Source organism: Triticum aestivum, chromosome 5D (genome assembly GCF_018294505.1).
Source record: "Triticum aestivum cultivar Chinese Spring chromosome 5D, IWGSC CS RefSeq v2.1, whole genome shotgun sequence".
Lineage (NCBI taxonomy): Eukaryota > Viridiplantae > Streptophyta > Magnoliopsida > Poales > Poaceae > Triticum > Triticum aestivum.
In genome coordinates, this window is record NC_057808.1 from 283771503 (window position 1) to 283797228 (window position 25726).

Genomic DNA, 25726 nt, shown 5'->3' on the forward strand with positions numbered 1-25726 from the left:
GAGGGTTTAGATGCCACACAATCTTCGTCCAACGGCCCACAAATCGATTGACCCTAATTGAAAAAATCAGTTGAAAGTGTAGCCTCACCCAAACTGAAATCTATCGATTTGCTCATAAACAAGATCACCCCTGGAAGATCAGAAAACACCAGATAAACATACTACGCGCTCACTACCTGTCCTATTTTACATCATCATCATACAACTGATGCTACGCAAAAAATTACTGGCACGAAGCAACTGGGAAGCAGCTTCCGAGCCAAGCAAAACCATGTTTCCAGAAAGAAGTCAGCAAGATTGCAAGTGAGTCCATGAGCTTTTTTTTACTTCAAATGGGCATCATTATTCCCCAACAGCCCTCTTTCGGGACTTGCGTGGTCGTTCAGAATTCACCATGCTATCTTCGCGGTTCGCAGTTGTGCGACCTTGTACCTTCTGCTCGCTCTTAGTATGATCCCTTGGTTTCCTTTTACCACTGGAAATTTCAAGCAGCACACATTTTATTACTCAAGCTTTGAAAACTGCCGCACAGAACTACCGATTGAAATGGCAGTTTAAAAAATAGCGCGGAAGCATGTGTTAGAAAACCAGACCTGCTAATTTCCGATGCGTATTCAGCATCATGTACTGATAGCCACCGCATGCATCCTGTGTGAGGTGGCATCAAAGATCCAGTTATGTGACAATTCATTTCCGTGTCCACCCTATAAATGAGTATCAGGCAAAGGCACATGGTTAGTTTATTTGACCCAAAATACAGTGTCACATGACTATTTGACTAAGAGTAGAGTAACATACAAATTACTTCAAATCGCTTAGTGAATGCTCATATAGTTCTCACATGCAGCTCAATGTATTGTGGGGATGAGCTTCAGTCCGTTTCTAATACATTATTTGTTCTGAAGTTATCATAGTACATGATTAAATAAGCTCAAAACTAATGCTCCTTATATAGGAAAATACACAGGAGCTCCTGGGTGCTCCACACCCCTATACAAATATTAAATGTAAAAAAATACCAAAAAAATCTGAAATTTGGGGATATCAAACCTGGGTTCCCAATCTACTCCCGTGTGAAGTTTCGTGAAAAAAAATACCCGGAAAGGTATCCATGGTGAAGGAAATACTGTCCGAACAAAAATCCATCCAAACTGTTTTTTTTCTATACATAGGATTTTTGTCTTTTTTGCCACGGATACGTTTCCTGGTATTTTTCCATGAAATTTCACACGAAAGTAGATCGTACACCCAAGTTTGATATCGGTATACTGTCAGTTTTTTTTTTCAAATTTCTTGGTATTTTTGAACTTAATGTTCATATAGGGGGTGGAGCGCCCAGGTGGTACAAATCCTCTTCCTCCTTATATAGCTCTAGTATCACCATGCTGGTATATAGTTTCATGCATTAAAGAAAGCCATCATCTTGTACACCATCAAACTCCTTATATGTTATTATGGAATGCTATCGTTGAAAGTTCAAAGCAAGGTGGGTTTAGGGGTACCCCCTCATCAGCACAGCAGGGAAAAAAATATTAATACACTAAGGTACGCATGTATAACACCAACATACAGCAGTATAAGTAACACAAGCAAAGTAAAAGCTATACAAATATCTAAAATATGTAGAGTTGCTGGCCAAATTGGAAATAAAACTCCAGGAAAGGCAATTTGAACCAGACAAAAGAGGAACTGGATGAGCCCATACCTTTTAACAGAAAACCGTATCATGCTTCCTTTTTTAATCACATGCCGCTTGTCCGACTGGCTTATAAATTTTCCTCCATGTCCTCTCTGTGAAAGCAATAAACTCAACTTATTAAAGTGATTCGATGGTGTTTAAAACTACTATATCTACAGAGTTCTCAAGATTGAGAAGTTGTTAATCACATGTTGTGTTCACGAACCCATTCAAGTTGAAAGTATCAGCCATTTTTCTCTACGATGCAATAAATCAAGGCCTATTCCCACATTTTGGTGTTTACTTTCTTTAGAGACTTCTTAGTCACATGTACCTTTTGATAATGTGAACACCATCAGCTAACTTCTTGTTCTTGTAACAGTTGGCAAAATTGAGTAATGATGGTCGTAATATTTGTCAAAAACGTTCAGAACTGTACACAGTATACTTGCAAGTTCCAACTATTAAAGATCAACATGAAAAGAGATGAACTTTAAGCCATATGGTTTTATGCACAATAAATATGCATTAGCTCTGTTGAGTACAAGCGAATCTGAATGGTTATGCATCGCAATATAACAAACAATTCTTGCAAGGTTCAGTTTCCACATCCATGGGCATCAGCTCTGTTGAGTACAATTTATGAAGCATCCAAACAAGACAAATTAAATTGATAGTCAATTACTGAGACTTGGAAAGAGAAGGTTTCATTTATAAAGTTCCATGAAACAAACCAAATATAAGATTCAACACATTATATTAGTATCAGAACAGCTAATTCCTTGATTATCAAGAAAAGTGGATCTTACTCTTTTGAATTTGAACATCTCAGGGATATCATCTGCCATAATGGCTGCTGAGAAAACCCCCAGGACGATGGCATGAATTGATTCCTTGCCAAGCATTTCAACTTTCCCTTCTGAAATTAAAAATAAACAAGCATAAGACATGCATATTTCAAACTTCATCCGCAATATTATTTTCAAGGGAAGTTTTTAACAATGCCACTACTCTCAGTTCAAACTGTAATCATACATTCATCATTGAATATATGTTCATATCTATATACATCATATAGATATGCACATTTTGTAAATGTTCATATTGTTTTCTATAAACTTGGCCAACTTTACAATGTTTGACTTAAGTCAAAGCTAATATGCGGAGTAAATAAAAACGGAGGGAGTATTTTCCTAACTCATATGCTACTCTTTCAGAAAAAAGATATGCTCCGAAGGCCACTTGGGAGCAGAAGCTCTAGGTGCTCACTTGAATTGCATCAGAGGCGGAAAGAGATGAGCAAGCAGGCAACACAAGGAAACTGATTCTGCAACATGCATATCCAAATAAAACATGTTTTAATCCTGTTCTGAGCTGCAAAGGCAGCCAATCTGCACCAAAATAAGCACAAACGGGCAGCTAATGCAATGTAAATTTGACAAGCACAAGCAGGCATCTAACAACAATAATCCATCCAAATTCTGAGAAGCACAAGTGCAAACACAGTCCATCAGATTATGCAGAATACAATCCATCCATTAGAATAACAGCTGTGACTGAGGGCAATTAGGGGGGGGGGGGGGGGGGGGATATGGCCAGCTCAGTAAAAATACTTTGAGCTGAGACTAGTGGCATATCAGTGGCATTTTCAGAAATAGCACTGCAGTTATGACATGGTAGCAATTTGAGCTGGGACTAGTGGCAGTGTCTATAAATTTCCCTTTTTCTCGATTGAACAAGAGATGACATACAAATTCAGCCATTGAAAAATGCACTGACGCGCTCTACCACAATTGAATGCGCACGATCTCATATAGCTGGCGTGCAGATATGAGGTCGTCGAAAGAGCGACGTTGAGAAGAGTTATATGTCCACCTACCTAGTATCATCTCTGGCTGGGGAGAAAACAGCAGCATGTTCGCAGTCACCGGTACGCCAAAATATGGTACCAGACCATCCAGGATTTTGGCTTTGATAACCCTTTTCCCGTCTCCGTCAACTTTTCTGTCTTGGCCATCTTCGTTGTCACCTTCGAATTCAACTTCATGTGATAGCAACACGCCATCAAAGCGATCTTCATACCTGAACAGCAACGCCCATTATCCAAGTTGCTCACATGCTGTTCCCCCATCAAATTTACACCTCTCTAACCAAACCGGCGCCCAAAGATGCACCGTTGCAACGCTACACTGGGATACGCACGGAACATCGCAATACCGAGGGAAGGAGCGGTGGGGAGGGTGACGTACGAGAATAGGAGGGTGCTGAGCTGGCGGGAGACAGCAAGGCGGACGTCTGCGGCGTTGGAGGGGTGCACGTACACCGTCAGCTCGGCCGTCGCCTCCCGGAGCGCCTCCATCGCAAGCGGCGGCGGCGGTCGGAGCTTCGGCTCGGGCCTTCGGTGGCCAAGCAGGGCTTGGGCGTCGGTGATCTCAGGAGTCGGTGGCACCCGTGCGTTCGGCAGCGGGAGGGGGCGGCTCAGGGAGGAGGGAAGGGACTCCGGTGGCAGCCGGAGATGGGGGCAGGTGGCGGCGCCGGTCGGGAGTGAGGAACCCTAACGTGAGATGGTTGTGTCGTTCAGTCGGGGCGGGAGATGGTTTTTCTGGAGCGCTCCCGCGAAGCTGCTGCTGGGATCCGGCCCAAAAAGGGCTGTTTGTTTGGGCTCCTGTTGGAGCAGCTGCAGGGAGCCCAAACAAAACTACTCTAGTCCTGCCTGTCAAAAAGAAAAACTACTCTAGTCCTGCCTGTCAAAAAAAAACTACTCTAGTCCTCTTCTCAAAATAAAAGAAAAATAAACTACTCTAGTCCAAGCTCTTGCTTGTAGGAAGCTCTGGCACTCGCTGACGATGTTGGCCTGAGGAACATTCACACCGGTTCCAATTGCAAGGGCGTGGTAGAAGATATTTAAGAAGGAACTGGTGGCCCTTATGGTGCTCAGGGAGATTGCAGGCCAGAAGATTGGTTTTGAGTCTTGCCAAAAAAAATCGAGAACTCTGAGTCTTGCAATTATGTACACGAGTGTAGGAACTTCAGTTTTGAAGCTCATAATCTTGCTAAGCATGCTAATATGTTAGGAATAGGCCGCCATGTGTGGTTGGGTCACCCTCATGATCCAATTCTTATACCTATGAACATTACCATTACCTTCTTACCCCCCAAAAGTTGGACCACTCTCTCATTAGCTTACCACTCGCTAGCTATCAAAAAAAAAAGACCGCTTGCCTGCTAGCACCTTCTGGTTTAAGAACAAAAAACATATTTGCCCTTTATAGATTAAAAAGCATGTACTAATAATGTAAAAAATACGAATTTAAAAAATGTTCATGCATTTTTAAAAAGTTCATTAATTTGAATATATTCATAAATTTAAAAGGAGTTCATGCATTTGGAAAAGGTTCAAAAAATTTAAAAAATAATGATTTTGAAAAAAAGGTTATGAGTTTTCAAAGAGTTCATAGATTTTTAAAAAGATAATGAATTTAAAAATATTCACTTTGAAATAATTTATGAATTTTCAAGTTCATGGGCTTTTAAAAAGTTCATAAATTTGGAAAATATTTGGTTCAGAAAGATCACGAGTTTTAAAATATCATGAATTTAAATAAAGTGAAAAATAAAAAGGAAAGGGAAATAAAGCGACAAAATTAAGAAAAAAAATTCATGAATAGTTTATTCAAATCGTAAACATTTTATTTTGTGTATTTTTTAATTCAGGAACATTTTTAAATTCGTGATTTGTTTTCAAATTGATGAATATTTTTTAATATTTATGAACATATCATTTAAACTGCCTAAAATACATATAATTTAAGCTGAACAATGGCTTGCGCCGATGGTTCGTCATGAGGGCCAGGGAAGTACCGGGCGAGCGATTTGTACCCATCAGATAGCTCGTGCGGCCCATTAGGCCGAGCAAGCTGTGGTTCAGTGATCAATCGTTAGAGTAAACGCCGCCGGCATAGGCATCGTTCCTTCCTTCACATTCTCTCTCTCTCTATCCCTCTCTCTAAAAAGGCATTGTTCCTTCACTTGCTGTTCTTATTGGTGTGAGCATAGATACATGTAGTTTTGTCTGCCATCTTTGCCCTACGATCTAGACAATAGTTTTTGCCCTAATTGAGATTTGTCGAGCGTTGATATACGTGACGCCGTTGTTGTTGGCTATAATTGTTCCCACTACATGATTTCATAAGAGTTTTTGTGCCCTTGCCTTCCTCGAACTGATGAGAACATTCATGGAACGATCCTAGCCAAGAAGTTAACGTCTCCAGCAAGCTCTCAGCGATGTTTTGTCTAGGTCCACATTTTTTCTCGCAACAGGTCACCATGATCTCAATTTCTATGGTTATTAGTTGGACCCGGATGCTTCTTCGTTTTTTGAAACAGAGACAAAAGCTTTGTCTCATTTCTCATTGATTATAATAATTAAGCAAAAGAGAATTGTTCAGTTAATTAAGGAAAAATCAATACAAACAAAACCACATACACACAGTCGACCCAACAAACATTTCCAACGTGCAACAATCAATCACAAAACCCCCATACTTCTACATCACAAAGGAGAACACCTCTGTCGAAGGCAACAGACACCACCAAAGTGGGCCAGGATAGTTCTTGCAAGTGTTCTTTGACATCCACTGACGGGTGCCCTGCCCAGCAACTTGACTGGGAAGATGCAAAAAACACTGCTACGTGTGCATGCCAAACTATCCAAACAAAAATGAGCACCGTTCTTCAACCAAGCCATCAATGAGAATTTGTTCTGTTAGCAAAAAGAAAGAAACAGCACTATCTGAGCAACGCAATATATTACAAGTACACAAAGAATCAACGAATTTTGATTATGTAAAGGGCAATGCTTCTATCAGTTTATTCTTTCCATGGCTACACAAGGATAAGAGAAACAAGAGACCAAAGACAAAAACACCATATATACCACAAAGAATCAGGAATTCTTGATCAGCAGAAGGACTTCTTCCCGCCAACAAGAAAAAGAGCAGAAGGATACTTCTGCCTTTCACTTTGTATATGATCATCAGGCCACCTCTCCCTCCTACTGGAAAATGTTTCCAGTGGTGAGCACAATTAACTCCACTGGTCGGAAGAAATGACTTGGTGCCGTGTTCATTTTTTGCGTTTCCTCCGGCATCGCTTCAACTTCTCAACTGCAACAGCTGGCTTCTCAAGCTATACTCCCTCATCTATGTAACGGGCAATTTTTAAGAAACCAGTTAGATATTTCCGTGGTAAAGGTAGGATCGCACAAGAACATGATGTATATTCCGAGCAGAGTGCAATTATTCATTTAAAATTGTACCTGCATATGGTGTGCTTGATTTAGTAGATTTCCACACTCTTCTATCAAGTCCCTTTCACTAGTGATTATTTGTGCAAGTTTGGAGGCCACGCCATCAACTTCTTCAACCTATATGACAAGAGCAAAATGAGATCGCATCAATATAACAAGAATAACTCAAAATGATACTGCCTCAAATTCAAAATGCAACTCATTTAGAATTCGTACCAGTCAAGACATTTTACATTTGGCCATCTATAAAGGAAATTACTTGCGCGTCTAAAATTCCAGATTGATATAAGTAGACATTTATAATGCTGGGAAAACTTCTGGTGTTCCAGGTTTCAAACAGATATGACTGCGTTGGCAATTATGAACGATTGGATATTTCTTACAAGTATACAAGTTTAAAAAACAAATGACACCAGCCTCCCCTGGTATTTCTTATAGAAAGGCAACGGCATGCTGGCATCATTGGACACTAGCACAGCTAGCCAACAAAGCGACTCTCAGTTATCAAGTACATTAGCTTTGGGCGAATACATGTTCACTTTGGAGTATGAACATATCTTAGTGTGAACTTTCAATTGTCAATCAAATGAACATGGATTTGTATGCTTAGCATAATCGCAAATAAAGCTTCCTACTTGTGTTTAGAGTTAGAATTGAATTTGGATGGTGGTGAACTTCACAACCTCCATCCACTACAATATAGTTGTTTGATACTGAATATGTTCTCACATAGAAGATCAATATGCAAATTTTATTTTTCAATCAGCTATAAGATATACTCCCTCCGATTCAAAATAAGTGTCCCAGTTTTGAGCTGGGGTTAGTTCAAAACGGCGACACTTTTTTATGTATCTGAGGTAGTAACATTTAGTAAACACAATTTAAAACAACCATTTCAAAAAGGTAACATATCCAGGCATGACAGCTATTTGATAGTTTTCTCACCTTTGGTAATAAATTTCGAACAAGAGGCGACGCTGGCTCCAGTAGTTGCGCAGCAGAGCTAAGAACTTCTGAGATTTCCTCATAGTTTGCCTGCAAGGAGTAGTCTTAGAACATAATATTTTATCTGCATCACGAACATATTTTGGTGCCATCTATGCCTGGAATGTGAAATAAAGCAAAATCTTACCCGAACACCCCCAATTATAGGCAGCCTTAGTGAGGCGTTATGCAGCGCAGATGTTGCCCCTGTCAAGCAGCTGGAATAATCCTCCTCAACATCACTCCATCGATCCAAATACGGCAACTGACATTTTTGCAAATGAACAAATTAATTTTTGATAGAGCATATGTTCTCACATACTTGATATTCTCTATTTCCCACTATGTATGCTGATTATTATTTTTATTTTGAACAACAAATTTACACATAAATCGTCCTAAGTGTGCCGATGCTAGTGCACACACGTAATATCCATTGGGCACATATTGAATGTAGTTGTAGGTTAAAATTTCAGTACTCCATTGGGAGTAGATAATTGACAACATATGATTTAGTGTCATACTTCAGTTGGTTCATAGTAGGACAAACTGAGATCAAAACAGTTAAGGTGGTGATGCTGAGTCATGTCCCTTCGATGGCTTCATCTCATGCGATTTATCTAAGATAGCCTATACAACACTTCAAAATATACAGATAGCAAAAAATGCCAAAAAAATTGTTACCTGACCACCAACAATTGAGCATAATCTCTGATCCCTCTTGATCTTCTCAGCCTCTGCCCTCTTATCAGCGACTGATTCTCGTAGCCCAGCAATTCTCTCAGCCAGTCCGAACAGGGAGTTCTTCACACGCAACAAAATGAAAACAATAACAACATCAGCATCTCCGTTCAAATTGTGGAGATCAAATTACATCCTCTGTCACAGTAAAAAGGCCTCACCTCCGCCGCAGCAGCCTTGGCCCTGGCCGCCTCTGCCCCCCGGGCGTTCAGAAACCTGTACTGAACGTAGCGGTTGTCCAGCAGCCGCAGCTGGTGCACGTCCTCCTGCTTCCCGGCAACCTTTCTCCCCCCAATGACCACAGCCTTCTTCATCTCCGCTAGTTTCGTCCCATGTGGCTGCGGTGGCCTTGGCGCCGCCATCACCTTCGCCACCGGAGCCGGGCAGCTCGAGAGAGCCGAATTAAGCGATCGGTGGCACAGCGGGATGGCCGCCCCGCGCGTGGACCCGCCGGACTCAGGAACCGACGACCGGAGCTCCGACGACAGGCGCACGCCGCGGCAGGACGCCGGGCCGAGCAGCGGCGGGCTCTCGCAGGGCGCGGCAGGCACCAGGATCCCATCAGGCTCGGAGAAGTCGGTCAGGGTGGAGGAGGTGTCCGTGGAGCTGCAGGACGCGGCGTCGTCCGCGGCGGAGGGGCAGGAGGAGGCGCGCGCGGGCGTCGGGGGGCGCGGGTAGCCCCTGCGCCCCGTGGACGGGGCCGGCCCGCTGGACGCGCGGGGCAGGAGCCTGGGGGGCGGGGCGCCGGCGGAGGAGGAGGAGACGGAGGCCCGCGGGTTGGCGCCGATTTCGCCGAACAGCTTCTGCACGGCGCGCCTGCGGGTGGAGGGCGGGACGAGCGGGGGCTGGTTCTCGTTGGCGAAGGGCGTGGCGACGCGCGTGTGGGCGCGCGGCGACGGGGTGGGCGAGGAGGCGCGCGACGAGGAGGTGGAGAGGCGCGGGGAGGAGGCGGCGGAGGAAGAGAGGGCGGGGGCGGGGGTGGAGAGGTATCTGGAGCTGACCTCCCGCGCGCGGCGGCGCGGGCGGGGCGCGGCGGTGTGGAGCGGCGGCGGGGGCGGGGGCAGGTCGGCGGCGGCCGCCGGGTGCGGCGACGCGGAGGCGGCGGCGGCGGCGGCCATGGGGGCGGGGATCGGATTCGATCGGAGCGGAAGCGGAGGGGGAGTAAATAGCCGTTGAGGCGTAATGAGATGGATTTTCAGGGGTGGGAGGGGATAGAGAGGAGCGTAACGGCTAGTTCGGGGAAGGGGGCGGGTCTGGGTTTAATACGGCCGGCGTGGAAGGGCGTTTAACGGTAGGCACGCAAGGCGGAGGAGAAGGTGGGTTTGTTTCCACTGGGAGGTGGGCCCGAAGAAGTTTGTCTCTGTATATCAGGATGATCGCCGACGAATCATGAATGGATGATGGCTTGTTGAGGGAGAAACAAGGCCGGCAGATCAAGATCATTCCAGTTCCACCACTCCACATCATCTCCCGTCTCGATAAGTTACGCAATGATTTAGCTCTTCAAACTTTCCTTTTGCGAGAATTCAACTCAGAAACTTAAAGCATCTCCAACAACAGTCTTAAAATAGAGCTGCCCAACTTCAACCAAAAATGAACTCCAACAGCAGTTCTAAACATTTTTTTGGGGGTCTCATTTAGGGCTGCCCAAAAAACTTGGTCCAAATGACGCATATTTGGATCACGTAGCCGCCTGTCCAAACGTAAAAACGGCCACGGCTCGTGTGTCGCGCGGTGAAACCTCCAAACACCTCCTCCTGCGCGCGCGAAACCCAGAAGCCCCTCACCCGCGCGCCACCTCGCCACGCCGTCGTTGATCCAATACCCTACCCGCGCCCCCCGCCTCTCTCAGCCTCTTTTCGCGCCGCCGAATCAACCAGCGCGTGCCCCAGACGCCGCCAAATTAGCCACCGTCGACCATCGTTGCCGTAGATACAACACCTCACCGGTGCCGCCGTTTCCTCGGCCAATGTATGTCACCAAATCGCCGACCGAGGAGCTCCACCGACTTCCATGACGTTTGTCTGCATGACTTCAGCCGTTTCTCGGTCGGGCTCACGCACGACAACTCGGCATGTATGACGAATCGGACGTCGCCGCCAACGCCTTCAAGAAGGCGTGTTGGTGGGCTAGGCCGGCCAAAGCAGGTCCTGAACTTTCCGGAGATCGAGACTCATGCCAATGCGGAGTTCGTCAGCTCTGAGATCAAGATAGTGACCGTCACAGAGAAGGAGACTCGGATCGTTCTGGATCAGTGCAACATTCGTCAGTAGGGCGAGGCTACCATGGCGAGGTTTTACCCAGGTATGGGCCCTCTATTCTAAGGATAACACCCTACCTCTGTTTGGACGTGTTCCTCTCATGCGTGAGAGTGATTAGAGGATTTGTCTTGCATGTAGATTTGAGTGAACCTGTCTATGTCTCATGCACTTTTCAACTTATATACTACAACGAGGAGATGGAGTCACGGGTTGTTAAGAGAAGTGCAACGTTTTTGTGCTCGGATTCCATGGAGCCTCTTTTTTTTAAACATTCAAATATCGCATTTTAAAGTTTCAAAAAAATCTGAAAAGAATTCACCATTAACGTATGGATGTATACCACATGTGCGTGAAATTTAATGAGAATATGCGTTGATTAATGAGCTATCACAAGGAGAAAATCGTTGGTTTTATATAGAGCAGTGCATTACTGTTCACTGTTTTTGAATCATCAATTAGTCATTTTTGTGTACCTCGCGTGTCAATGTATTTGCCCATGAAAATTTGCACACATGCAGTATACACGATACTATGGATTTTCTTCAGAATTTTTGAAACACTGAAACGTTTTTTTCCTTTTTTGAATTAAAAACAGACAACGGCAAACATACATCAGGATCATACGGAATCAAAAGCTCTAAGAACATGACAGCAACACAGCAGATTTAAGTGCGCACAACAACAGACAACTGCAAACATGCATCAGGAACCACAGAGACAGAGGTAAGACAGGCTTACCTTCGATACATTGTCACTTCACGACAGGCATTTCTGTGACAGCGTAGTTATGTCCCTAATGGTTTCAGATTTCACTGGAATACATACATCACAGTAATGTTCGACTCAGACACGGTACGTCCACTTCACAGCAAGGGTTTTCGAGCCAATGCAGTTGGCAATGATCAGCGCTGAGCTGTTGGAAACAAATGATCTGGTGTAAGACAAGGGCTTGGGTCAACAAAGTTCGTCACAGAACTTTGCCTTTCCAACTGGAGCTCCACCATGTACCATCCAAGAGCCTTGTAAATATATACAGGAGGCACGCTGTCCTGATCAGGCTTATGATTTCTATCCTACAGTATGCTCTGCCATATGCTACTCAACTAAGGCAAAGGTGTGTGTATGGTTCCAATCTGGATCCCACGTTCTACGATATCATTAAGTCCATTGGCACTTGGCACCGTGTATAATAGCTAGCCATGCTCAAACTCTGCTATTGATCATAGAATCCTCGTCTCTGGTTTTGGGGTTGATCACCTGCCGTGAACCAAGCAGAGAGTAATCAGCGATTCCAGGAACACTCTGAGTGAATTATTCAGATGGAAAAACTAAGACTAATGACACAATATAACACGCTTCAACCCAAGAATTCATTGTGTAGTATAATAATCATGTATGTGGGCACTCTGGCCACCGAATGACGAAATATTTTTTACTTACCGAAATCATCAGCATCTTCATCAGTCTGACTGGTGAAAAATGGAGTTAAATAGTTCTTGTCAAGGGCGGTGAACGATGTTGTGCTGTGTCATCATTTGAACAGTAATCAGTTGTTTGTGGAGTAATCATTTGTATGTAAATGGAAATACATGATCTGACAACGAGTACCTTTTGTGGAACTCCTTGAGTTTCATTCTCAATCCTCCTCCAGACGATGTACCTTCCTCATAAGTTGGGGGAATGTAACCATTGTTATCCTCGTAAGTCTGAGAATGGTGGCACACAGAAATTAGTCCTAAATCCAAAATTATCCTTGGAAATATCAAAAGCAAGCAAACTGTGCCACACAGCATGATAATACAATATAAATAAGAACCTACAAATCATGATCAGCTGCCCAGCTAGAGGGCAATTGTTTTGTAGGCCCATAGCAAAATACGACCCTGAGTAGCTATTACCCCAAAAAACTATGAATTCCAGTGGATGCCAGCATTAAATTAATAGCATAAAAATTAGCATATTTTCAGAAAGAATGTGAGTTTTTTTAGAAACACAGAAAATAGATAAGAGTAGTGAGAACAGAAAACCAAATCAATGCTTACTTCTATTGATGTATTTTCATCACCAATTACATCCAAAGCTTCTAACATGGTGCCTGTCGACCCTCCAATAAGAAGAACCTGCATGATTTCAAGTAATTCATGACAGCTGTGCAACTCACTTTAAGAGTATCTGATGGTAATATGGAATTACGTGCCAGCCATGTATGCAACACTTACAAAGAATTTTTACTGCACAGAAAGGATGTACCAACTTGATTATGTGCTCCTTAGGTTTACGTAATTATTTCGGCAAAATAGTTTGTTCTATGAAACTATATTTGTGATGTGCATCAGAGCAAAATAAAAGCTTAATTAATATAGAAGTGGACCAACTAGCAAAAATTATAAGCAGCACATCATGTCATCCGAAGAAATGCAATACACATATAAAAAATGCCATCCCAATTGAAAGCTTCATCATTTCTTGACTAGTGCTCAAAATTAAAGAATGTGAAAATGTGCAAATACCGTTAAAACGACAATGGCTGTGGTAGCTGTTAATATCGTCTTTCCATGTCCTTCAGGAAGTTCATGCACAGATTGGAGAGCAAGCGCAAAAGCCATGGCTCCTCTAAGCCCTATTTGTCCAAAATCCAAATAATGAAAATTGGCTTTGTAGAAGCCTTTATCATATATATGTCTAAAGTTGCCAACTACAGTATAATGAAACTCACCACTAAAACAAAGAGCTTTCTGATGATTTAGAGGTATACGCCGATGTTCTGGCCGCGATATATTAACCAAGTAGGCACAAGAAAAGACATTTGCTGCCCTACAAAGAAACAAAATTGCAGGAAAGAATGTCAGAGAGTGTGCTTGTTTCACCACTGAACTTACTTGGGTATGACAAAATCGATAGTTGGGATAAGTTATGCATTATTTTCTACATGTTCTACATCATTGCAGACCCAGTTTGACTTCAATTCAAGTATGTGACTAACAACACGGTAACAAGGCATGAGTATTTTATACAGATAAAAATATGACCACTGCTAAATGCCCAAACAGTGCAGGACACAGTTGTCAGATCTAAACGAAACATGCTTTCTACTTTGTAGTGTCTAGTAACTTAGGCCTCCTTTGGTTTGGAGGAATTTTGTAGGAATTTCATAGGGTAGGATTTTTATAGGAAAAAAAATCCTATAGAGCTCTTTGGTTTGTAGGAATGGAATCCTATTCCTATGGAGGAAAAATCTTCCTATCCTCCACATTTCATAGGAAAATAAACATTAGCCTAGACTCAATGGAAAAAATCCTATGATGTGAAACAAAGGACATCTCCTTTCCTATTCCTAATCATAGGATTTGAGATGCATGTCATCTCATTTCCTATGACTTTTCTATTCCTATAATTTTCCTACCCTATGAACCAAAGGAGGCCTTAGTAGGTACTCCCACCGTATCAAAATATAAGACGTTTTTGTAGGCTAGTTTAGCCTACAAAAACGTCTTATATTTTGGTATGGAGGCAGTACTATATATGTGAAATAAGGGCATAGCCGTAGGAGTACCTTGCAACAATTATAAATATCTATTGTTAAGTCAAGGAACCAAACTTCAAGCAAAGAATTGAATAGACCCAACTGGTGATATGTGAAAGTAAAACAAAGGATACAATCGAGAAGATGATGAACCCAACGTGTGACCAGCTATGCTCTTCCATGGCAATATCAAAGCCCATATAAATGAAGCTGAAAAAAAAAGTCAATTAGGACGAAAAAACGCAGTTATATTCCAATCCTATACACCTAAGAAGTTCACTCCCACTATCTTATTTATCTTAATATGCAGCCTATCCACCTCCTCACATATGTCCCACACATGCCATCTCCCATTTAAATGCACATGCAAGCCCCCCACATCAAGCGCTCATGCAATCATTCAACTTTTCAGTTTCCACTTTCCACCACATGCAAACCCTCCACATCATCAAAGAACATGAAAGCCCTCCACATCATTAAATTTTATTTTTATTTTTCAACAATAAATTTTATTTTTATTTTTCAACAATATAACATGCATACACCCTACATTTACCTCTAGGTTGAATGTGGTGCGGTACTATTCTCATATATTTTAATTTTATTTTTGATAAGTTCATTGCTTAAAAATCCGCAGCAACACGCAGGGCATTATCTAGTTGCTCATTATGAGTGTCCCGGAGCTTACACAAATGTTTCAGCCAAAGATGATAGCAAGTGAAAGAAGGCCGAAACAAAGCGCTGCGAGTTATCTGACAGATTAGAGTATGTATAGTGCTTCATAACCTGAGAAGAAATAGCAAATATGATGTCAGGAGACCTAGCCACAGTAGAAACATGACTATATATCACATAATAAACTCCATATTGTTCCTACCATCCCTGTGAATAGTATAGAAACAATTCCTGACAAGCCAAGTCCTTCTGCTAACATATACCTAAAAGTTAAAAGTGAAACAGTTCAATGAAAAAATACCCCAAAATGGAAAGAGTGAAGTTTCAAATGTCCTTACGAGAAGTATGGGAAGAGAACAAAAAGGCAGCACTCCAAGTTCTGAAGACTGAAATAGTAAACATACCACAAATTTAGAACTGGCAACATATGTCAATTTATTTAAAGTGAAGACTGAAAATAGGTAACATGATATGACTTACTTGTCAATATCCAATCCCGCATATTTAAATAGGTACCAGGTGGTCAAGGCATCACAATATCAACACAGTATAGGAAGTGGTGAGGATGGAATAATGCCTAAATAATCCAAATTCACATCGTGCATTCCACCCCTACCCCCCAGCACACACACACAAAAGCAGCAAATAAGAATGACGACGCATCTTACGGTAGGGCAAGAAAGGGTATGTGATGCCAACAACGGGAAGCGAGATAATATTATGTAGATTGTACCAAATTTTCTTGGTTGCAGCTATCTAAGAACAACATTTCACTAGTAACAGTTGTCTAGGACTAGAAGCAACAGTGTGAAGTTCACTAGAACATACAGAACATGAATTATAGACATCATATGAGGCAAACTAGTAAATAGAGTTTTGTATGCAAGACAATGAGAAAGGATATAAGAGAAGAGATAAATCCAACTCCGACACCTGCAAATCATAGAAATGGAATGATTACATGAGACACTACTAAATCCGAAAGAACTAAAAATACAGAAATATATTATTATCCAGAAAAAATATCCCTAAGTTAAGATACTGATGCATCTCCTCTGGGGTCACATGTATTGTTAACGAGAACTGCACGAGAAGGAACATCAAAGAGGGGCTGTGATCCAAACATATTATAAGTTTATAACTCTGTGCAGCGTACCAGTGTCTCTCATGTGTACGAGGGAAGAATACATGTTAAGTCCACATCCTCAAGATGTCCAGGAGGAATACAAAATCAGCACATCCGTAGAAAGAATAGCAATATAAGAATTAAGTCCTGCTACTAGGAACAGAGTTCCAAAGCTCACAAGTAGGCATAGAGGCTGAGGTCAGGTACTGACATGTACCGTAGAAATCATAAGTCAAATGGCATAAATGCAGCTGGGCCAATTTTGCTGCTCAAAACTTGTAATGGTTGCAGTGCATCGAGTCATCCCTATAAAGGGACGTGAACTGAACCTCAACAACGAATTAACTATTCTCCCAATTTTCGTTCATCAAAGATACAATTGTATATCATGAAAGTGACACAAGAACTGCAATGGATCAGCACTAGTGATGCATAGCAGTATTGCTCCAGCATTACTCGTGCTTGGGAAGCATGTTTAGCACATTACCAGATCTGCGGTTCGCTCGGTTGATGATTTGGTTTCGCCATTCATTCTTATTTCCTATGAATCGAGTTTTATGAGGAGTATACACTCTGATTCGCAAATCAGGAATGAAATACATGGACAAACACCAAAATAGCCATCTGCTATACCACGCCACCTCCACATGTACTCCCCATCTCCCACACTCCTACTGCCTCCCTGCTGCTTTTTCCCCACCGTGCCATCCACCCTTGCATTGCATCTCCCTTCTCGCAGCCATACCTGCTACTCCTCAAGGACGACACCGATGGCGATAAGACGGTGATAGAGATTGTGCTCGGCGATGGCACCAAGACGATAAAGTGGCAAAGGAAGCACCATAACCAAACAGCAAGGGCAGCAGTACGTTGAATGACATGGAAACTTACATGGGTCCATGCAAGTTGCGAACACAGAGAGACAGAGAACTGAGGGTAATTCCAACCATGATCTAGATCGATGGATCCGGGGTTGGCCATTTCTCAGCAAATCGTGCAGTTATTCAATAGAAAATACGGATTGAGTCTGATTATTTAGGAGAGTTGTATGGGTCAAATTGAGTAACTAAGTAACAGTAATCCCTTAAGGGTCATGCATTGTACGTCCAGAAAATGAAGAAATAATGAATGCTGCATATTGAAAAAAGTTAATAGTAGAGTTGTGATTAGTCATTACTAAAATGTTCTAGCTAGTAAGTGCCCAAAATGTGTAACTAAGTATGTATCGTCATGGCAGTCTGCCAGTCTTACATCCAATTGAAAAGTGTTATCTTCGGCACTGGTGCTAACCTGATGACATTGAACCAACAAAGATCTCAAGGAACTGTAGAATCATCATAAAAATGTTCTCGCCTCCTGCTGCATTACTCCTGACCGATGACATTGTCCTGAAGAAAATAATGGACATAAGCAAGAAGTGCACATCTTGGAAGAATTATGTAACAGGCTCATTGATAGAAACAAACCTGTAAAGAGAAATTGCCATCTGCACTCCCCAAATAGTAAGACATATAAGTTAGTCATAGGCACGAGGAAGTACTGACTATACTTGCATGCACTGGAAACAAGTAAAAACAGACCGCATCGTTTAAAACAGATTCGCCGAACACCAGAGCATACAAGTTAACATCACTTCCCAGTTCCTGCACAGAAATGATAGCACAAATTTCATGTCATTAGTTCAGGGACTCAGCATACTCAGGGTCGCACATTTGCATTACCTCTTCAATAAATGTGGCATTAAATATTGACCATCAATGTAACAACTGAACCTTTAAATGCTGACATTAATAATATTTATATGCCATGACGCTTCATCTTGCATGCGAGACCGTGAGAGGAAATATGAACTTCCAGACTAGTGTGACGTCCTGTCTTAATAGGAACGATAGACTACTCATATCAACAAGGAATTCCTTCTTTTTCGGGAGCCCATCCGCAAGGAACCTCAAAGTTAAGTGTGCTTGGCTTGGAGCAACATTAGGATGGGTGACCGACTGGGAAGTTGATCCTGGGTGCGCACGAGTGAGGACAAAGTGCACAGGAAAGACCAGTGTTGGTCTGTGGGGCCAGTCGAGATCCCGCAAGGCGTAACGGCCGGGAATCAGTGGGCTATGGCCGGAGCGTTACAAATGGTATCAGAGTCGTCCCTCGCGGTTACACAGGCCTGTGCTGATCAGTGGCGCAGACATGTACATGGCGTGTGTGACCCATCGTGGCACACCGCATGGGCACATGTGGATGCTGGCACTGGTGTACGAGGACGCCGGTTCCTTTGAGTGGGGATGTATATGACATCATGTCTTAATAGGAATGATGGACTATTCATGTCAACAAGGAAATCCTTCTTTTCTGGGAGCCCATCCGCAAGGAACCTCAAAGTTAAGTGTGCTTGGCTTGAAATAATTTAAGGATGGGTGACTGATTGGGAAGTTGATCCCGGGTGCGCACGAGCGAGGACAAAGTGTGTAAGAAAGACCAGTGTTGTTCTGTGGGACTACTCTAGATCCCACCGGTCGTAACAGGAACCGATGGTTGTGGCTGGGCGTTACAACTAGCCCATGGAACATACTCATCAAGTATTACCTATACATTAGCAAAGCAATGATGCTTCACTTTTCAAGCATGAGGAAGTCCGTTTTCTAGCAGAAAACTAGGAAATAGGATCCTTCGCATTTCTTCATACAACAGAGACAACTTTAGTTACTTATTTACTGATATAGTGATATGTTCCTGACTAAGATTTGCATTCAACATCAGTTAAATCACTACACCATTCCAAAATCCTTGGGAACAAAGGCGCAAAGGCCCACAACAACAGTTAAATCACTACAGAGTTAAACTGACTCGGAACAAATATAGCTAACTATAAAGGTCCGAGAATGAGATGGAGAAAAGAAAAGCTAGGCACCTGGAATATTGATAATACTGTGACAGGATCAGTCGCGGATATAAGAGCGCCAAACATAAGACATTCAACCAATGGAAGTTTATACATTAGAAATGTGAGTCCACCAAGATAGCTGCAGTGAAAACAGATACAGGCTTAGAAGATGAGAGATTTTAATAGAAGTAGACAAATAAAGTATGTTATGCTTACACAAGCATCCCTGTTACGATGGAAGCGATGAATGTCCCAAGAATGGCAAAAGTTACAATGGCCCCAAAGTTGGCAAAGAATGGTTTCTGAAAAGAGACGTCTTAGGAAAAGTAGCTTAGATAAAGGAAGTATTATCAATGTATAGTACTTACTGGGGATAAGCTGAATCCTGATTGGGTTCACCGAAGTCAAGGAATACAAGTTTCAATTTGGAAAAGAGAAATATTCCAGTAAGGAGGGTTAGAGAAGTATTTGGGGAAGTTACAAGTTAGGAAGCCTATTTTGGTCACCAAGGTACTAGCAATGTTAAAAACAAGAAGACTGAAGAAAAAGGATATAATATTATAGGAGGTAATAAGAACAAGAAGAAGAATTCTTCATGGAAGTTGAACCATGTCCTGCGAATCAGAGGGAACAAGGCATGATCAAGTGGAACATGTGAACATTATGTGTAAGGTCTAGGCTACAGTGAGCACAACGCAAATGATGCAGAAGTCCAAATAAGAACAAAACTACACAATCAACACGAACCTAGTGTTGGTCTCTGTGTTCGAAATATTAGCAAGCCCACCAACAACTAGTCCTGTAATACAGTCATGAAAGTTCCGTAAGTCAAAGAATGCCCACAATATAACAAATGAAATGAAATGAAAACAGGAACTATGAAACTGGTGTAAAATATACAATAGAGCAATCGGAGATCTCGATTTATTTTCTTGTTCAAATATTAGTTTGCCCATTTGAAGGAAGACTTCGTGGAAGCAAATATTTATGCAATGGTTCTCCTTTATCAAATGAGGAGCTAGCTACAGATGGACTGCATAAAATTGATGGCACATTTTAAACAATTATCTTATCTTAAACTGGGTCACTCTAAAACACAGAACATCAAACTAGCTGCCATTTTCTAATGATATATCTCAAAGAACTCGAAACTGGAATTTACAGTTATAATAAGTCGGGGGGGGGGGGGGGGGGGGGGGGGAGCCCTCGAATGAATTTCACCAACATACGTTTTGCACACTCCCAGGGGCATGACATCATATGATGGATTTAAACCCCAGGTATACTCAATTTGACAGCAAGGCAACAGACCCTGCCACTAGCCTAGTTTAAAGTTAGCAGAAATACTAATTATCCCGTTCTTCTGTGCAGTTAAGGCCAAACAAGGAAGAAACGGGGCTGAGAATTAACATGATCAGAACTAAAACGGAGGTTTCCAGAATCTACGAAATGATCAGACGTGCGAGCAGCCGGCGACAAGGGTTAGGGTTCAGACGCAAGGGTCAGGCAGTCGCCTCGGCCGCGGAGGCGTGCGTGCGTGATGTGACATAAACATACCGATGAGGAGCGAAGCGCTGGCCTCGGGGAGGTAGTAGAAGCGGTGGCGGCGGAGGACGTGGCCGAGCACGAAGGAGAGCACGAGCATGGAGATCTGCAGCAGGATCCCCACCCCCGCCACCTGCTGCTCCTTGCCGGGCGGGGCGGGAGGGGGCGGGGCCAGCAGCCCGCCCCCCGGCGGCGCCGCCAGGGCCATGCTCAGCTCCAGCGACATGCCCGCCGGCGAGAAACGCTGGGGGCGGCGGCCGGCGACGCGGGGATCAGTCAATCGGGGCCTTCCGGAAGACTGCCGGGCTACGACTGGGAGGAAGCTTGGAAAGTGCGGCTTGCTGGTGGGGCCGCCACTTTCTAGCACAGCGAGCGTGTTTCGTTCACTTCCTGGAGTTGCCTGGGCATTCCATAAAAAAAATGTTTATGGGCATTGTTTTGTTCGTGCCTAGCCTGAGGCGATGCCACAAATTTCTATCGTCACTGTGGATTTGTGTGTTCGAGATTTTATAACATTTGAATTTTAAAGTTCCAACTTCAACTTTTTTAGAACATCTACAACCGAAATTGCCTAACCAGAGCCCTGTACACCGGCGGACTGCGTCCGGCAGGTCTTAATTTGGCCCTCTCCACAACTGCACTACTGAAATTTTGATACCCAAATTCGTGGAAATCCATACACAACGATCATACAATGCAAATTCATCATATATTCAACGATACAAAGATGGTGTAGCACTGACGCTATCTTCTCCGCCGCCTCACGCTCGCGCTGCCTCCGGCGGCGCTTCTTCCGGGCAAGGTTTTCCGCTTTGCAAGGATCCAAAGCCAAGCCGAGGCTATCCTATGGCTGGTGATCAAAGGAAAAAAGATGCATAGTTTAAGTGGGACGTCCCTATTCTCTCTTTTAGCGATGTGGGGGTGACCATCCACCTTTGACTGCCGCCTTTTGGACTAACAAGCCTTATACACACTTAATAACACATGGTTAGTGCTTAATCCATATGTTGCTATACCAAAACCCACTTAGGGCAACAAATGTTATTTCACTTACTATAAACCCTTAATTCGTATGACATGAATATAACAAAAGATATTGATAATGTTGAAAAGCCGACTTCAAATTTTCAAGCATGGAAAATTAAACGTCTTTTATGACAATTTATGTTGGCGCGAGGATGAAAATTTTAGTTTGTAAGCACGAACTGAGGCAGATTTTGTCACGCTTGTCTACTAGACCTATCATCATCGACAAACACAAATTGCCATAAAAAATTCGATTTGCCATTGTCAAAAATCTGACATCAAATTTGTAGTTGTGTCCAAAAATATAGATACATTCAGGATATATCAACTATTGGGGAACGTAGCATGCAATTTCAAAAAAATTCCTACGATCACGCAAGATCTATCTAGGAGATGCATAGCAACGAGAAGGGGAGAGTGTGTCCACGTACCCTCGTAGAACGAAAGCGGAAGTGTTAGTTAAACGCGGTTGATGTAGTCGAACGTCTTCGCGATTCAACTGATCAAGCACCGAACGTACGGCACCTCCGAGTTCAGCACACGTTCAGCTCGATGACGTCCCCCGAAGTCTTGATCCAGCAAAGTGTCGAGGGAGAGTTTCATCAGCACGACGGCGTGGTGACGGTGATGGTGAAGTGATCCGCGCAGGGCTTTGCCTAAGCACTACGACAATATGACCGGGGGAGCAAACGGTGGAGGGGGGCGCCGCACACAGCTAAGAACATTTGGTGTGTCTTAGAGGCGTCCCCCTGCCCCCGTATATAAAGGAGGGAGAGGGGAGGAGGCCGGCCTAAGGGCGCCCCAAGTGGGAGGAGTCCCACTTGGGCTCCTAGTCCAATTCACCGCCCCTTCCTTTTATCGGGGGAGGAAAGGGGAAAGGAGAGAGAGGAAAGAGGAGGAGAAGGAAAGGGGGGCGCCGCCCCCTCCCCTAGTCCAATTCGGACTCCCCATGGGGGGCGCCACCCCTTGTGGGTTGCCTTGCCTCCCTCCTATGGCCCATATGGCCCATATCTTTCCCCCGGGGGGTTCCGGTAACCCCCCGGTACTCCGATACGTACCCGATACATTCCGAAACACTTCTGGTGTCTGAATACTATCATCCAATATATCAATCTTTACCTCTCGACCATTTCGAGACTCCTCGTCATGTCCGTGATCTCATCCGGGACTCCGAACAATCTTTGGTCACCAAAACACATAACTCATAATACAAATCGTCGAACGTTAAGCGTGCAGACTCTACGGGTTCGAGAACTGATATGACCCCGTCTTCGGAGAAGAGGGAGTACAAGGGAAGGTCCGATTTTCACGGCCTAGGATCGATAAATGGATGGGGATAACTAGCTGCAAGCAGCCGGAAAATGGAAAATAAGAGATTATGACCCGACGAGGAGGATGCTCACCGAAGCTTACAATCCGAACATTCGCCGATCCACAACCCGCAATACTACCCCACACAACCACGCTCAAGTCATGGAGCACGGGATAGGTGCAATCCGCAAGGGAAACCACGAACTCTAATCCACACAACATGATCTAGTCGTGGAGCATGAATTAGGAGCAATTTCTCAAGGAATCATGAGAATAAGGATAACAAGAGCTCTCCAATCTCAGGAGGAGTCTATGTCTTTGGTCTTTGATAGAAATGGCAAAAGTCACCAACAAGGGAAGAGCTACCCTATTTACAACCGGGACAACCCCCCTGGATAGGTGTGAAAGAGAACTAGCTTCTGGAACCAGCTTAGGTGTGAAAGTGAACCAGCTTTGTTTGACTAAATGGCTTCGAGACTTAATGAGGTAGCTTCTGGAAAACTCTCGCTGGAGGTGGTTGGCAGTTCCCGATCAAACATTGTTCACTGGAGTCAAACAATGTTTTCTTCAGCAGCATAGTCGAGTTCTGGAAACCTTTCGCAAGTTGGGATATCCAAACTCGTGCAAAACATTGTTTCGTCAGAATCGGAACAATGTTTCTTCAGCAGACAACTCATTTCTTCATGAACTCCTAACTTTGTTCTTCGCCATAAAACATTGTTTTGCACGGACTGATATGTGTTTGGCCTTCTTCGATATTGCCCCTGAGTTCAACCAACAACAAAGGAGGTGAAGGCACAACCATGTTTTCAAGGTTAAATGATAAACTTAAGTTAGCGTTCACCTGACCATGTATTTGCATTGCGTGACTTCTTGTGATTGGACTGTTGATTATTGTTGGTGTGGTATCCATGGCTGGGATGTCCTCATCAAGAACTATGTAGACATGACCGAGACACATCTCCGGTCAATAACCAACAGTGGAACTTGGATGCACATATTGGTTCCTACATATTCTACGAAGATCTTTATCGGTCAAACCGTAATGACAACATACGTCATTCCCTTTGTCATCGGTATGTTACTTGCCCGAGATTCAGGGGTGGAGCCAGCGTATAGTCATTGGGTTCAGCTGAACCCAATGATTTTTGACTGCCACGTCTATACGTACAGGTATTTAGTGGTTTGAACCCATTAAAAAATCAAAACTGACCCCATCGAAAGGCCCAGAAGCCCACAAGCCAATTGTCTCCATGCCCATTAATCTTCTTAACGTGATTAGCCCATTCTAACGTATTAAAGCTGAATCCATCGCAAGATTTACTCGATTCCATCCATACTGGACATAATGCAATGTACGCACATAACGCACCACGCCGCACGCCTCCACAATTGACGCGATCGGTTACTCCCTATCGGCAGACTCTTGTCTCTTCCGTTTCGCCGCTCCCTTCACCCATCTGCCGATCGCCGCCGCTCGGCAAGCCGGCTAGGGAAAGCAACTACGGTCCAATTCAAGGTGTCAGTGTACAAAGGTAGGGGTCCTTTTGGTACCCCTTTACTTGTGCGCGGGCAGTTGCAGCCACGCCTGCGGCCACGCTTGGCGGGGCAGAGGAAGCAAAGACACAAGGTCGCCAGAGCAGCACTCAAGCTAGAAGCCTAAAGAGCAGGAGGGCAAGGTGAACCCCCCCGGCAAGGGCCTTGCCGGGGCGGCCTCCACAGCCCCGGCAAGGGCCTTGCCGGGGCAACTTGCCCAACACCAGCAAGGCCGCTACCCTTGAGCCTAAGAGTTCCGACACCATCGACAACGGTGGAACCAAGGCTCGGGAGGCGCCTCCATGGTGGCATGCAAATCTTTGTGAAGACCAAAGACCTACAAGACTAGATGAGGACCAGAAGATGAAGACCCCGGCGGGATCCTTGCCGGGGATGCCCACAAGAACCCTGGCAATGCCCTTGCCGGAGACGCCTACAAGACCCCGGCAAGGCCCTTGCCGGGGCCCTGACAAGACCCATGCCAAGGACATCCGCAGGGCCGCAGCCAGGCTCACACCTGCCAAGGCTCCACCGCCGTTCCAACATAGCAGTCAGCCCGCCAACTAGGCAGGCATCTGCGTGGCGGCGTGCGGCTTCCAGGCCAACTGAGCAAGCACCTACGTGGTGGCATGCAGATCTTCGTGAAGACTCTGCCACCGCACCAGCTCAGCAGCCAGCTAGCCAGCGTGGCGCTGCGCGCCTCGTCAGCCTGGACACGCATCGGAGCGAGGCGAAGCGGCGACGAGCGGAACAAGCTTCCTTGCCGTCCCCGATAAAGTGAGAGGGAACGTCGGCAGCGCATTAAATGCGTTTGTCCTACGGTGCCATGCGATAGACTTGTATACAGTACAAACTTTCCACCTCCTGTGTGCCACTGTGGCAGCCCCTTTGACTATAAAAGGAGGCCCGCAGCGTACTGAGAGAGGATTCAGACTTTTTGGACCATGCACGCTTTGTAGCTAGTCCAAGAACACCAGATAAACACAAACCGGCAGGAGTAGGGTATTACGCATCATTTGCGGCCCGAACCTGGATAAACCCCCCTGCGTTGATCTTTGAAACCCGCTCTTTCCACAGCCCCGCGCCCGCCAACCGTAGAAGGGATTCCCCGTGATCCCATAGGTGTCA

The 25726-nt window shown here is 44.2% G+C and overlaps 3 protein-coding genes across 4 annotated transcripts; all 3 read right to left on the reverse strand.

The window, feature by feature from the left end:
• Positions 1 to 90: 90 nt before the first annotated feature.
• On the reverse strand, positions 91 to 4264 carry LOC123121053 (uncharacterized). The gene is made up of 6 exons (XM_044540990.1): positions 3928 to 4264; positions 3558 to 3760; positions 2488 to 2597; positions 1706 to 1791; positions 594 to 704; positions 91 to 475 (listed from the first exon to the last, which is right to left on the reverse strand). The coding sequence occupies exons 1-6, from the start codon at positions 4035 to 4037 to the stop codon at positions 343 to 345; spliced, it is 753 nt and encodes a 250-aa protein (XP_044396925.1). The 5' UTR covers positions 4038 to 4264; the 3' UTR covers positions 91 to 342.
• Positions 4265 to 6074: 1810 nt separating this feature from the next.
• LOC123121055 (protein ENDOSPERM DEFECTIVE 1) lies at positions 6075 to 9844 on the reverse strand. Of its 2 annotated transcripts, XR_006459621.1 has the most exons (7): positions 8873 to 9844; positions 8655 to 8774; positions 8119 to 8235; positions 7932 to 8021; positions 6996 to 7103; positions 6615 to 6879; positions 6075 to 6440 (listed from the first exon to the last, which is right to left on the reverse strand). XR_006459621.1 is itself a non-coding variant. In XM_044540991.1 (6 exons), exons 1-6 carry the CDS (start codon positions 9827 to 9829, stop codon positions 6832 to 6834), a joined length of 1440 nt encoding a protein of 479 aa, XP_044396926.1. In that variant the 5' UTR covers positions 9830 to 9844; the 3' UTR covers positions 6495 to 6831. The 2 variants fall into 2 exon arrangements, 1 of the variants encoding a protein (XP_044396926.1); XM_044540991.1 differs by lacking the exon at positions 6075 to 6440 and having other exon boundaries at positions 6495 to 6879.
• A 1792-nt stretch (positions 9845 to 11636) lies between these two features.
• LOC123121058 (sodium/hydrogen exchanger 6) lies at positions 11637 to 21076 on the reverse strand. The gene is made up of 22 exons (XM_044540993.1): positions 20738 to 21076; positions 19928 to 19979; positions 19735 to 19794; positions 19549 to 19573; positions 19397 to 19482; positions 19208 to 19319; positions 17877 to 17939; positions 17763 to 17782; positions 17587 to 17684; positions 16075 to 16103; positions 15651 to 15682; positions 15509 to 15556; positions 15373 to 15433; positions 15184 to 15281; positions 14630 to 14705; positions 14526 to 14545; positions 13689 to 13786; positions 13483 to 13592; positions 13015 to 13092; positions 12581 to 12678; positions 12413 to 12495; positions 11637 to 12229 (listed from the first exon to the last, which is right to left on the reverse strand). The coding sequence occupies exons 1-22, from the start codon at positions 20949 to 20951 to the stop codon at positions 12186 to 12188; spliced, it is 1605 nt and encodes a 534-aa protein (XP_044396928.1). The 5' UTR covers positions 20952 to 21076; the 3' UTR covers positions 11637 to 12185.
• Between the last annotated feature and the right edge of the window lie 4650 nt (positions 21077 to 25726).